At 37.6% G+C, this 12,256-nt stretch overlaps 2 protein-coding genes across 4 annotated transcripts; one reads left to right on the forward strand and one right to left on the reverse strand.

Annotated features, from left to right (window-relative positions):
• Positions 207–5,638, forward strand: LOC109206794 (uncharacterized protein At1g04910-like). 3 transcript variants are annotated; one of them, XM_019369745.1, is made up of 12 exons: positions 207–560; positions 1,249–1,344; positions 1,456–1,555; positions 1,668–1,735; positions 1,847–1,935; positions 2,084–2,264; positions 2,342–2,470; positions 2,564–2,697; positions 2,977–3,190; positions 4,317–4,501; positions 4,617–4,712; positions 5,096–5,638. In XM_019369745.1, exons 1-12 carry the CDS (start codon positions 411–413, stop codon positions 5,247–5,249), a joined length of 1,596 nt encoding a protein of 531 aa, XP_019225290.1. In that variant the 5' UTR covers positions 207–410; the 3' UTR covers positions 5,250–5,638. The 3 variants fall into 3 exon arrangements, with proteins under 3 accessions (XP_019225290.1, XP_019225230.1, XP_019225352.1); XM_019369685.1 differs by having other exon boundaries at positions 1,246–1,344; positions 5,096–5,636; XM_019369807.1 differs by lacking the exon at positions 207–560 and having other exon boundaries at positions 1,256–1,344; positions 1,447–1,555; positions 5,096–5,635.
• On the reverse strand, positions 6,018–11,044 carry LOC109206993 (cytochrome c oxidase subunit 6b-1-like). The gene is made up of 5 exons (XM_019369896.1): positions 10,812–11,044; positions 8,447–8,764; positions 8,270–8,352; positions 8,085–8,166; positions 6,018–6,367 (listed from the first exon to the last, which is right to left on the reverse strand). The coding sequence occupies exons 1-5, from the start codon at positions 10,851–10,853 to the stop codon at positions 6,314–6,316; spliced, it is 579 nt and encodes a 192-aa protein (XP_019225441.1). The 5' UTR covers positions 10,854–11,044; the 3' UTR covers positions 6,018–6,313.

Genomic DNA, 12,256 nt, shown 5'->3' on the forward strand with positions numbered 1-12,256 from the left:
TTTTGAAGTTGCCTGACTCCAATTGAATTAGCACATTTTCAGTGATTTTCCGTAATTTCCTCCAACCTTCCTTATTTTCCCTTTCTCTCTTATATTTATCTTGTAGACATGGAATTTAAAATATTAAAATTAATTACTACTAATATAAATTTCTTGAAAATCTCATACATAAACTAAGGTACTCCATCCGATCTTATGTGAAAAAAAAATATATACTAGTAACTCTCTGGCAAAGTGCTAGTCATTACTAATTTGACAATTATAAATACACCATAAAAGAAAAAAGACAGACCAAAACGCTAAAAGCCCAAACTCAGAGAATACAAAAGCCGAAAAAAGAATCAAAATCAGCAGCAGCCAACTTCTCATAGAAATATACAACATAGTTATTGCATTGGGGTTGGTGGGATATGCAGCAGAAGAAGAAAAAGTGGAGGAATTCTGTTCGAAAGGTGTTAAGTTGTGGCATTGCTGTAATAACTTTTGTGTCTCTGCTATCCGTACATGTTCATGTCCCTTCCTTTGATGTTACTAGCTTCCCTCACAACAAACTTCCTATGGTACTACAGCAATCTTTCTACACTTTCTCTATTCTTCTTTATCAATGTTTCTTCAGTTTATTTTTTTTTGCTCTGTTTTCTTGATCTTTGTTTTGAGCATTTTTATTATTTCAATGTGTGTGTGTGTGTGTGTGTGTCTTATTAATATTTTACTTTTGATGTACGTTGAAAAAATTGTGCATCCATTTTGTCAATTTTGTTTCTTATTTCCATTTCACATTTTCCATCAAGTTACTGTATTCTTTTGGTGATTCTTGATATTAGAAAATACTTTCCAGTGTCTTTTGTTTGTTTTTAAAAATTTTGGTTTGTTTAGGCGTGTTTGGCAATCCGATGCATAAAGTATCCCGCGTTGACGTAGGGTCCGGGGAAGGATCGCACCCCTACGGGTGTGATGTAGACAGCCTAGCATTAGTGGCCGCTTCCACGGCTCGAATCCGTGGCCTATAAGACAACTTTATCATTGCTCCAGGGGTCCCTTTCTTGTTTAGGCATATTTATTTATTGGGCTTATCCCAAACCCCACTTGTGGGATTCCACGGGGTCGTTGTTGTTGTTGTTATTTATTGGGCTTAAAACAGAGGTGAAGGATACAGAGATTAATGCGTATCGAGTTGTTATTATTGTCGCTTAGGATTGTTCAGTATGATTTTAATACTGATCTGTGGTGCCTAAATATTTGTAGCAGCATGAGTTGTCGTACCAAAGATTGAGCAGAGAGCGAAGCTGGATTCAAAAATTTGCTCCACCCCATTTGTCAAAAGCTCCTGCTACTGCTAGCAAGGTTGTATGTTTTTTCAAAAATACTAAAGTTTAAGAAAAGAATTCTTTTCCTCTTAAGTAAATTGAGAGTAGTTATATATCTTTCATGTTTTCACTCCTTTAGATTTGACAGTTGGATGGTGCAAATTGGAATTGGACCATGGATAAGTTATGGAAACCGCCTCCAAATCGAGACTATGTTCGTTGTGTTGCACCAACTTCATCATATACTTGTAAGTCATTTCTTGTTTCCTATCAACAAATATTTCAAAATAGCTTTAGTAATCCTTGTAGCAGAGGATCATTCTGTTGCTTATCTTTCATAATAGTGCGTTTAATCTCCAGCTCCTCCAGAATCTCGAGGCTACCTGCTCGTTCATTCTAATGGTGGACTCAATCAGATGAGGGCCGGGGTCTGTATTTTTCTACTCCCTTCTCCTTTTCACACAGTGTGCATCCTTAGATGTATCTTTTTTTGGAATATTTTTCATTGCCTTCATCAAGCAGTTATTGTTGTTTTGTAGATATGTGACATGGTTGCTGTTGCTCGTATCATAAATGCTACTCTTGTAATTCCGGAGCTTGATAAGCGCTCACTTTGGAAGGATTCTAGGTCTGCAATGATACTTCTATTGTTCATTTCCTTTCTTTTAGCATTTTCATGCTCCAATTTTAAGTGTCAAATTGCAAAGGAATAGTAGCATATAGTTCTGCAAACTCGTGTATGTGAATACACTTACTCTTTTGCTCTTGAATTGCAGCAAATTCTCTGATGTGTTTGATGAGGACTATTTCATTAATTCTTTGGCAAATGATGTAAGGATTGTGAAAAAGCTACCAAAGGAACTTGCATATGCAGCTAGAGCAGTTAAGCATTTCAGAAGTTGGTCTGGTGTAGATTACTATGAGAAGGAGATAGCAAGTATGTGGGATGAATACCAGGTATATATCTTGCACATTTTGTCACACAAGGAAAAAACTTTATTATGGCTAATATATCCGAATCATAAATTTTGTAGGTGATTCGAGCAGCCAAGTCTGACTCAAGGCTGGCAAATAATAACCTGCCTCCTGACATTCAGAAGTTGCGCTGCCGCGCTTGCTATCAAGCCCTCCGATTTTCTCCCCAAATTGAAGCAATGGGAAAGGTGATCATTTTATTTATGCTTATTATTGTTTCTGTAATATCTCCACTGTTATATTGTCACAGTCATTCATGTCATACACTCATTTATTTGCAGTTGTTGGTTGATCGTATGCAATCCTATGGTCTATACATTGCTTTACATTTGCGCTATGAAAAAGACATGCTTGCCTTTAGTGGATGCACACATGATCTATCCCCAGAAGAAGCTGAAGAACTAAGGGCAATCAGGTAGGTTATTATGACAGGAAGCTCACTCGTGTTTGAAATTTAGAAGCATATGCTTGTACGAAATGTCTTCTAGAGAGACAGAATGCATATGGCTTAGACTTTTTGAATTTAATAGCAAGTTGCTTTTATTTCATTATCTGAAACATCCCCTCTACTTTCACGAGGTAAGGGTAAGGTCTGCGTACACTCTACCCCTCCCAGACCACACTTTGTGGGATTACACTAAGTTTGTTGTCGTTGTCGTTGTTGCTTTTATTTCATTGCCTTCATCATTTATAGGGAAAGCATCCCATGGTGGAAAGTGAAAGATATTGACCCTGTAGAACAAAGAGGCAAAGGCTATTGTCCATTAACTCCACGGGAGGTGGGGATGTTCCTTTCTGCTCTTGGGTTCACATCGAACACCCCGATTTACATTGCTGCAGGAGAGATATATGGGGGCGATTCCCATATGTCTGATCTACAGTCTCGCTATCCCTTATTAATGAACAAGGTTTGTTGTCTGCAAACATACCTCAAATAGTTGTTTGATGTTTTTCTTATTTCTGTGATCATTATTTCTAGAAATTTAGTAGTGAATCACTGTGACAGTGGACGCCCATAAACTTATATTTTCTTAGCTTTAATATGAACACTTTCTTTCTGTCAAATATGTAAAATCAAACTACAGTTTAACGTTCTGTCACTAATATACATCGCTATGATATCCCTTAACGTTTTCGTTGGTAGTTGTTTATTGAAAAAAAAGCTGGTTCTGTTGCTGGTTGTTGATATCTGCTTTTGAAACCAAGTGTGAGATTCTATTTGCATCCAAAGAGAGAATGCAGAATAAGTGTGCAAGTATACTTACCTCAGCATATCTTGTTGAACATATTTCCTGAGCTAACTGATAGCTGTTGTGAGATATGGCTGATAGAAGTATTAACTTACAGCAAAATCATAAGGTTGTAATTGTTGAGACAGACAGCAGCACTTTCAATGTGACTAGTAATGTTGCCAGCTTGGTAGTGTAGATTGATAGGTTACGCGAGAAGCCAAACCTCCACTATGTTTCGAACCGTGTGCCACTGGACCTCGAGGATTTCTCGGTTATCAATAAAAAGGAAAAGTTCATCTATTGAACTGGTAGATTGTTCCGTTTAGGAGTGGAAAAGTAAATTTGTCAAATCATATAGATTTACATGAGACTTGATGATTGAGCCGAGGGTCTACTGGAAACAACCTCTCTACCTTCATAAGGTAGGTGTAAGGTTTGCGTACACATTCCCTCCCCAGATCCCATTTGTGGGATGTCACTGGGTGTTGTTGTTGTTGAGACTTGATGATCGTGTCAAACTCTGTCAATATGGAAATTTCCATCAACTAAAGAAATGATATGAAAAGAAAAGTGAGATTCTTCTCACCATTCACCTATCTCTTAGTAAAATCTACTCACTCTTCAAGACTAACTAGTGGTTTACGTGATCCTTTTTCCCTTAATCAAAGGAAACGGATTTTGATGAAGTATTCCAAGATGTGTTTGAAAATGCATTTTTATTGTAAAGAATCCATCTCATTTCCTAATCCAATATCTTCCCCTTCATATCGACGTTTAAATGAACAATCTTTGTGTTTTGCAGGAAAAGTTGGCGTCTTATGAGGAGCTTGAACCATTCAGCAAGCATGCATCTCAATTAGCTGCAATAGATTATATTGTGTCAGTTGAGAGTGACATATTCATTCCTTCGTACTCGGGGAATATGGCAAGAGCAGTTGAGGGACATCGTCGGTTTCTGGGGCACAAGAAAACAATATCTCCTGATAGGCAAGATTTTGTTTTCCTGAACACGCTTTATCAATATCCTTTTAACTTTCTCTTACCACTTACTCTGCTATCAAGATTCGAACTACCTGCTAAATATTTTCGTGGAATTGATCAGGAAAGCTCTCGTCCGGCTTGTCAACAAAGTTGACCAAGGTACAATGGTAGAGGGGAAAAAACTGTCTGATCGCATTATTGAAGTTCACAGAACAAGGTATGTCAAAGTAAAATTTGTTATCCTAAGTGATATCTAACTCATGACATGAATGCTCTTTTAGTCCTGGGTGACTAAGTTTATTTTTTTAATAATGGTGGTGTTTGCGTTAAGGCACCTCCACTATTTCACCTGGCACCTGATATGTGCTATCTCCCATCAGCAAAGGTATTGGTAACTCTACCTACTACGGCTTAGTCAGATGGGAAGAAATTATTATTATTTGTTTGTATTGGGGTTTGAATGACGGTCTGCCATTGGATGACCAAGATATTGCCTTTATGGATGCATAATCGTATCTTATTCCTCCGCTTATAGTTATATTGGTAATTTAACGATGAATCAATATAATATAACCTCAATTGTTTGTTGTTGTTGCTCAGGCAAGGATCGCCTAGGAAGAGAAAAGGACCTATTTCAGGGACGAAGGGAATGGATAGGTTCCGTTCAGAGGAGGCATTTTATGTAAATCCTTTACCAGATTGTTTATGTCAAAATGAGCCATCATACTCAAACAAGTCTCATGCTGTCGTGTAAGATCATACTAGCCTGAACTTGTATTGAAGCTCGACCAGGCATCAGCAATGCAGAAGATTAGTGTGCAGGATGTATATATACAGACTTGCAGGTATAGATGATAAAAGAGTATAGGATTTCTATTGAGATGAGACTTTCCATGCAGGGGGAAGTTGATCAAATTGAATAAATAAGCAGTCATATATTGTGTAGAGGGAGGACAAGGGTGCGCACTTGTACATTGGAGCTTTTTTTTTTTTTCATTCTTGGACATTTTCAGTAAAAGAATAATATTGATCGTTAATCTGTTGTGTTTTATCGTCTTAATCTGTTGTATTTTTTACTATGTTATCCATTGGGGATTAAACGATCTGTTCTGCAACCACTGGAGGGTGAACAGATATAGACCTGGAGCTGATGCACTTCATTTTGTTCATTCCTCCTGATAGATTTCAACTAATAGCAAAAATTTGTTTCTATCATAAAGCTTCTTTATACAAAAAAGGTGCAGTGAAGTACGAGAGGAGTTCGGAGCTGTTGAGTGTTGATCAGTAAACTTCCTTTCTGCAAGCTAGTTTGTAAATTACTCATGACATCAAGACTGATTTGAACACACAAATTCGCAGATGTGATCTGGTATGCACTGAAATAGTTTTGGCTTCTTGTTGGGTTAAAACAGCATCACCACGTTATGACTCAACACTGTATTATATCATATCATATGTACGCCAAGTAGCATAATATTTGGGATGAGGTAGGGAGTGCTAGTGTAACGAGGAAGATAACGAGTGTGCAATGGTAAAATAAGCTTTTATTGCAGGATATGTTAATCCTCCGACCGAAAAAATTTAAGGGTAACAGATTCTACTGGATATTCAACAAGTACAAGAGTTAGAATAGAAGAAATGTGTATTCTAAAGTTAAGAAGGAACGATCATGAATAATTCTCTGTAGCAGCAAACTCATTGTATGCTTTAACTAGTTCCATTGGAAAGGCAAAACTTTATTGATCACAATTTGTTCAAAGAGAACTCCCTATTCATTTGAGACTTCAGATGTAGCAGGGTTGGAACCAAAATTGCCGATTACATTGGTCCTGGAAAGGTGCCATTCTCCCTCTGCTCATTCCATCTATCTATCTGCAGCCACAATTAAAGCAAAACATGTCATTGCCAAAAGGAAACACCAAAAATAAAAAGCTGACAACATGCAAGGATTGTCATGAGCATGCAAAGAAACACCTTAAATCTAAGCCTAAGTTGACATATGAGGTCAAATATCACAGTGACCAGAACGTATCAACTTGCCAACAATTCCTTTGCTCCCTCAAAATAATATATAAAAGACTGCTTTCACTCTTCTGTTTATTTCTCAAGAATAGACACATAGGTTCATTGATTACCACCCCCTTTAACTATACCTAACCACTTGTTCATACAGAGATTCATACATATTCGAAATTATGTAGCATTGACTTGTTTAGACTCAGAATTATGTTAGAGCAGGATTTTAATTTGAATCACAGCTTTTACCACAGGCACAGAGCCAGATCTAACACAATCACAGCCCCAAGTATGGCTCAAAGATCTTCAGATCTGACCTGCAATAACTCTACAATGCAATTGGATCACCAGTCTACGAAAACTTTCAACCCATCAGCAAATTACAATCAATATCAACACCAACACAAAGCTCTAGGAGTGACGACTACTAAATTTCTTAGACCAACTAAACTGCGCACCATGAAACCACTGCTAACATTCAACTCCCACCTCCCTCTCCACTTTCCACTCTAAACGCGATCAAGACAATGGAAAAATGAAAAGTGAAATCAGTTATCTCACCCTTATGATGAAAGTTGCATAATTTATCAAAAGATGAAGAGAGTTGTATAATCTACCGACAGAGGAGTGTCTACTAGTTCCCGTGAACCATATTACCTGATTACTGTCCAATCCACAAGCACCCATCTTATCTACCCCTTTGGATGAATTGCAGTGCTAGGATTTGAACACAAAGTCAATGGATATGGGCCCCATTGTATGCTAATTTCATTAACTCTTGAGGAGGCGTCATTTTGGATCACATGTCCAGATTTTTGGACAGCTCTGACCTTCTCCCATTACAGATGGAAGATGCTCACTCCCCTCTGGCTCCTCTCTGCTGAGGGAAGGTGTTAAAGGCAGTCACTCTATCACTCCCTACCCTACTGAGTCTGTACTCATTTTACCTCAAGTCAAACCCAGAACCCTCCTCTCTCCGGATTTAAGGATTTTATGGTCTCTGATTTGTGAGCATTATAGTCAGAGCTCCTCTATACCCCCTCTTGGCCTCTTTACCACTGCAAATTTCTCCATTGTACTTCTTATCATCTGAAAAGTGTACCTAATCCGTTTCTTCAATTTAGTTGTGTACAGGGATTTTGTGTTGTATCTTAAGATTGCTCAATTGTCGAAAAAAGCACCGAGAATCATTACTACGGACTTCGCAAATGCTAGTAAGTAAATTTTGCATTCAAAATTCTTTGTTAATCCAATCAATACATTAACATTTCAAGTTATAGTGATTTCTATGATTAACACTTCAAATTTCCACATCAAGACAATCACTCCACTTTGGAACCTGACTGCTTTCCATCCAACCATATCCAAGGGAAATTTTGTATATATAAGTGAGCTGGTGACTTCTACTTTACCCCATATTTGCCCAACGTTTAGTTGAAAGCGGGATTACGGCAAGCGTACAACCAAAAGACACATTATGTATATACATATTAATGTATATGTACACACACACATACACACATATATACATACATAATCTGATCTTGCAAATGCAACATAGAAACAAACATACCCATTCACCAGGGCAAAGGGATCGGTAATATTTGGCAAACTTATCACATTCAGGAGCGCCTTCACCCTTTGCAGCTATGCATCTGAAAGGAAAACCAACAAAATATATTTGAGGCTACACCGATTGTTTACAAAAATACATACAAACAGAAAAGAGCAATGGCCAGTATAGGTATGTTTACTGACCGATGATATTCAACATATCTTGTAAAGCAGTGCCTTGTCTGATTCGTAGTAGGGAAACGGAAGTCAGCAGGCGCTGTCTCGAGCTAGTTGACAATCACAACAAGAACCATAACATAATCAATGGATAAGATATAGCCAATACATAGAAGTCAAAATTGATTCTCCAGTCATTCTAACCTTGATCTCAGGGGTCTCATCCGCTGATTCTTGATCCCCATTCCCAGAAGTCTCGTCTTCATTACTTTCAATGCTTTCTTCACTGGCAGCCTCTACAGGAGGGGAGGCTTCATTAATTTCAGGTGCTGCTGTGTCAGAGGCTCCACTGCTTTCTTCAGGTGCAGCAGGGACAACTTCACTACTCTCAAACACTGGGGTTTCCTCAGTTCTGGAAGTATCTTCCTCAGATGGAGCAGTAGAAGAGGCCTTAACCTCAGTTTCTTCCACTGGCTTTGCCACTGTGGTGGATTTCTCTTCTTTCTCTTTCAGTAAATATTGCTGCACATGCAGGATTTGGATAAAAGTTCGTCATTTGCTGAAAAGGCCTCTTATCATGGAGAAGAAAATCTCAGTGGAACAACAAAGCAAATGGTTATAGATGTGTCCTATACTAGAGCTATGGGAACCCAATAGAAGTATTGCCAATAAAAATAATTTCAGCGGGAGTGCCCACATTCATCTACAATGTCCAAACAATAGAAGACCTGAAGAGCCTACAAGCTCGTGAATAGGCAAAGGAGACATGCTAGAAAACCTTCTCCAAGTCACTATTAAAGGGTTCCTAAAAAAATCATTTCGAATACATGGAAATGCCTACTCCAGCATAAAATGTTACTAGATGAGATTAAATTTACTTTTTTTATCTTAATATTTTTCCAGAGAAGAATCTAAATTGAGACGCATGTTGGCTGTTGCCATGTTAAACAATTAGATATTTGCATTTTAAGCATTGTTGTGAAGTTGTCTTTCCACTAAAAGATTAAACTTTTGTCCAGTTACCACCCATCGTAGTAAACCTCCTTTCATTATCGGAATGAGTTACATGCCTCCTAGACAGGGCCCAGGTGGCAGATAAACTTTGGACTTACATAGGTTAAACACAGTCATAAGACATTTCACTATTAGTTTCAGTTACATCTTACGCAGACAACTTCAGACAAACTTCCGAAGCAAACATCATATAGAGGAATGTCGCTTTCTTTGGCCTTCCTTTTTATTTACTTTAGCTTTCCAAGGAAACAGTTTTTTATACACAACTTTATACCAACCTACCCCAGACCCCACTATGTGGCATTATAATGGGTATGTTGTTGTAACTATATACCAACCTAACGAAGGTATACAATATTTCCCTTAAACCAAACATACAGTGGAAATAGGCCACTTCCATTTTCCTTTCCTTTTCCTCTTCACTTTTACACCTAGACATCTTAATAGGCAAATAACAAATTCCACTTACTTTAGTTAGGGATGAAAAGATGGAAATGTTGTTATGAATTTTCATGATATGCTGGACATGCTAGACCGCTTAGGATTTTAATATTTTTAAGCCAACAGTATCTGTGTATTTTTACAATATCAGCTTGATACTGTTCTTAATAAAATCTTCACCTTATCAAAAAAAAAAAATTACTTTAGTTAGGGATGGCAAATGGGGCAGGGCCGAATAAGATGTTCTCCTGTACACTTTTCAACCTAGACACCTTAATAGGCAAAAAAACAAATTCCACTTTAGTTGAGGATGGCAAACAGGGCAGGGCGGGGCAGGGTGCGGGTGAAGCCTATCCCGCAAAGTTAACTCTCCCACCCTAGTTAGCATATTTCTCTATTTTGACCCGCCCCTCCCTGCCTGTTCTACCCGGCTAAAGTTTTTTCGTTTTCCTTATTTGCACAATTTAGCTAAACTTGACGAGTTTAACATGTCGTTATTCTCTATATTTTTTAACCCGCCACCTGCCTCGCCCCACCCTGCGATGCTTTTGATTTTCAAAAACTTTGGTTTAACCTGCCCCAATGTTCATGATTTGCCTCGCCGGGCCCATTGCTATCTCTAACTTTGGTCACTTTGTCGTCTAAACCAAAATCCTATACATAGAAAGGAAAACAGCCAAAACCAAAGCCAATAAATCAATCAAATTAGAACTCGTAATAGGTGAAACATCCCATGACCAACGGCTGATTATTTGCTCTTATTTCCTCTCAAATTGAATCGATAGTCCGATACCCATCAGAAAAATAAATAAAACATTAACTTGGATAAAAAAAATCATGCTCTCGGCTATACATGCCAATTATAATTGCCTAAGACTTATCCACCCCTCTTCCAGCGCTACTAATTAAAAGAATAAAACGCTTCATTCAATATGCAAATCTATGAATCTAAACATGATTCAACAAAATCAAATTCGTCAGCTTAAGAAACTTAAAAAAATATAAAATCAATCAACTAGGCGTAAATCCAAAATTAGTTGAGATCCGATGTATAAATAACATAATTGGGCCACGAAAAAGACTAAATTGATTAGAGGTAATGAAAGAGAAGCACCTCCGATAAAGATGGGATACTTGAGTTGTCGACTTCGGCCATTGCCGACGGATATTTGCAGATGGGCTTAGGTGTTTTGGTAGAAAGTTCGATTACTGTGAATATAGGAACCTACTCTACGGAAAGTGAAGGCAAGAAAGGGGAGGCTATCAGCCGTGAGACACGTTGCAGATATCGAGCTGCGGCCCGTGGGCCTAACAGTTTCTCTGTCGTTACTGGGCTTACTTAGCTTCCTAAGCTGGTTTCTTAGTTTGGAGGAAGTAGCCCTTCTAAGGCAAAAAATTGCAGAAATATGATATTAGTGGAGTGGTCTTTCACTTTTGACCCCTCTTGTTTTATGTGTAAAATTTTAAGGTTAAAGCTAAAGGTATTACTCATGGGGAAAGCGAGGGACAAAACTTGTTAAAGTTGAAATTTTATTCATAAGGTAGGCGGGGATAAAAATTCAAAATCATCCATTTTGAGAGTTATTTTAAAGAATGAAAAATATTTTAAAGTTTAGCCGATTCAGGATCAACTTCGACCATTGGGCTGAATTTAGGCTACGGGAGAACCTAACTTTAGACTCGGCGAACTGAAGTTGACCTAAAGGTTTGAAGAATAAGAAGAAGAAGAAGAAGCGACATCACGAGCACTTTGAAGTTTACCAAAATTGACTAAATTGAAATAGCTCTTAAAAATTGCATATGTTTTGAACATGTGTGCTCGAAGCTACAACCTGGTGTCATTTCAACTTGTAACTTTCATTTTCAAATACCACGGATCAAAGTTAAACTGATTAAGCAAGATACATATCTTATGTTCATTTATTTGGCACATAAATTTTTACCAATTTTAGATATATCTTTTGTGATTCTTTTACATCATCTGGAGAAGGAATGGTTTAGGCTTTAGAGCATTGTATCTCTCAATTACACGACAGGAATTAATGGAGGCATTTCTATCTTTCCCTCTATGTTGGATATCGGGCGGGGTCGCTTATATGGACCGACCCAGCCTATTTAGAAAGGATAAGGACATAAGGTTTAGAGAAGTTAAGAGGTAACTTCCTTAAGGAGAAGTTACAAAATAGCACATTTATTTTTGTTTTATGGTGAAAATAGATTTCATCATGGATGGACTCTCTTATCCTTTTGCAAGAAAAGAAACAAACGCCCCTTTCTCTCCATCAATAGAGAAGTATTATTCTCTTGTTCTCTGAAAACAAAATACTCACATAAGAGAAGACATTTTGAGATCAGATAGGATCCTCCAAGAAAAATTACCTGCTAAATTCCAAAAGAAAAAGAAGCATAACAAGAAGAAATATACAGTGAGATGAAGTGTTTCATTTGCTAGTTGATGATAGGCTATAATTGCATATTTTAGTCACTTATTATACTCTAATTTACTGCACTTTAGTTGAGTTTGCGCTTTAATCGCTAGTGTTTTGCACTAATTGTGTA

Source organism: Nicotiana attenuata, chromosome 1 (assembly GCF_001879085.1).
Source record: "Nicotiana attenuata strain UT chromosome 1, NIATTr2, whole genome shotgun sequence".
NCBI classification, from domain to species: Eukaryota; Viridiplantae; Streptophyta; class Magnoliopsida; order Solanales; family Solanaceae; genus Nicotiana; species Nicotiana attenuata.

What these genes read in the sequence shown, in the direction of transcription:
- LOC109206794 (XM_019369685.1), top strand. Translation starts at nt 411, where the DNA reads ATGCAGCAGAAGAAGAAAAAGTGGAGGAATTCTGTTCGAAAGGTGTTA. An exon ending in TCACTTTGGAAGGATTCTAG is followed by an intron (nt 1,936 to 2,083) that starts GTCTGCAATGAT and finishes CTTGAATTGCAG; the next exon opens with CAAATTCTCTGATGTGTTTG. An exon ending in AAATTGAAGCAATGGGAAAG is followed by an intron (nt 2,471 to 2,563) that starts GTGATCATTTTA and finishes ATTTATTTGCAG; the next exon opens with TTGTTGGTTGATCGTATGCA.
- LOC109206993 (XM_019369896.1), bottom strand. Translation starts at nt 10,853, where the DNA reads ATGGCCGAAGTCGACAACTCAAGTATCCCATCTTTATCGGAG. An exon ending in GTATCCCATCTTTATCGGAG is followed by an intron (nt 8,765 to 10,811) that starts GTGCTTCTCTTT and finishes CTGCATGTGCAG; the next exon opens with CAATATTTACTGAAAGAGAA. An exon ending in AGATATGTTGAATATCATCG is followed by an intron (nt 8,167 to 8,269) that starts GTCAGTAAACAT and finishes TTTTCCTTTCAG; the next exon opens with ATGCATAGCTGCAAAGGGTG.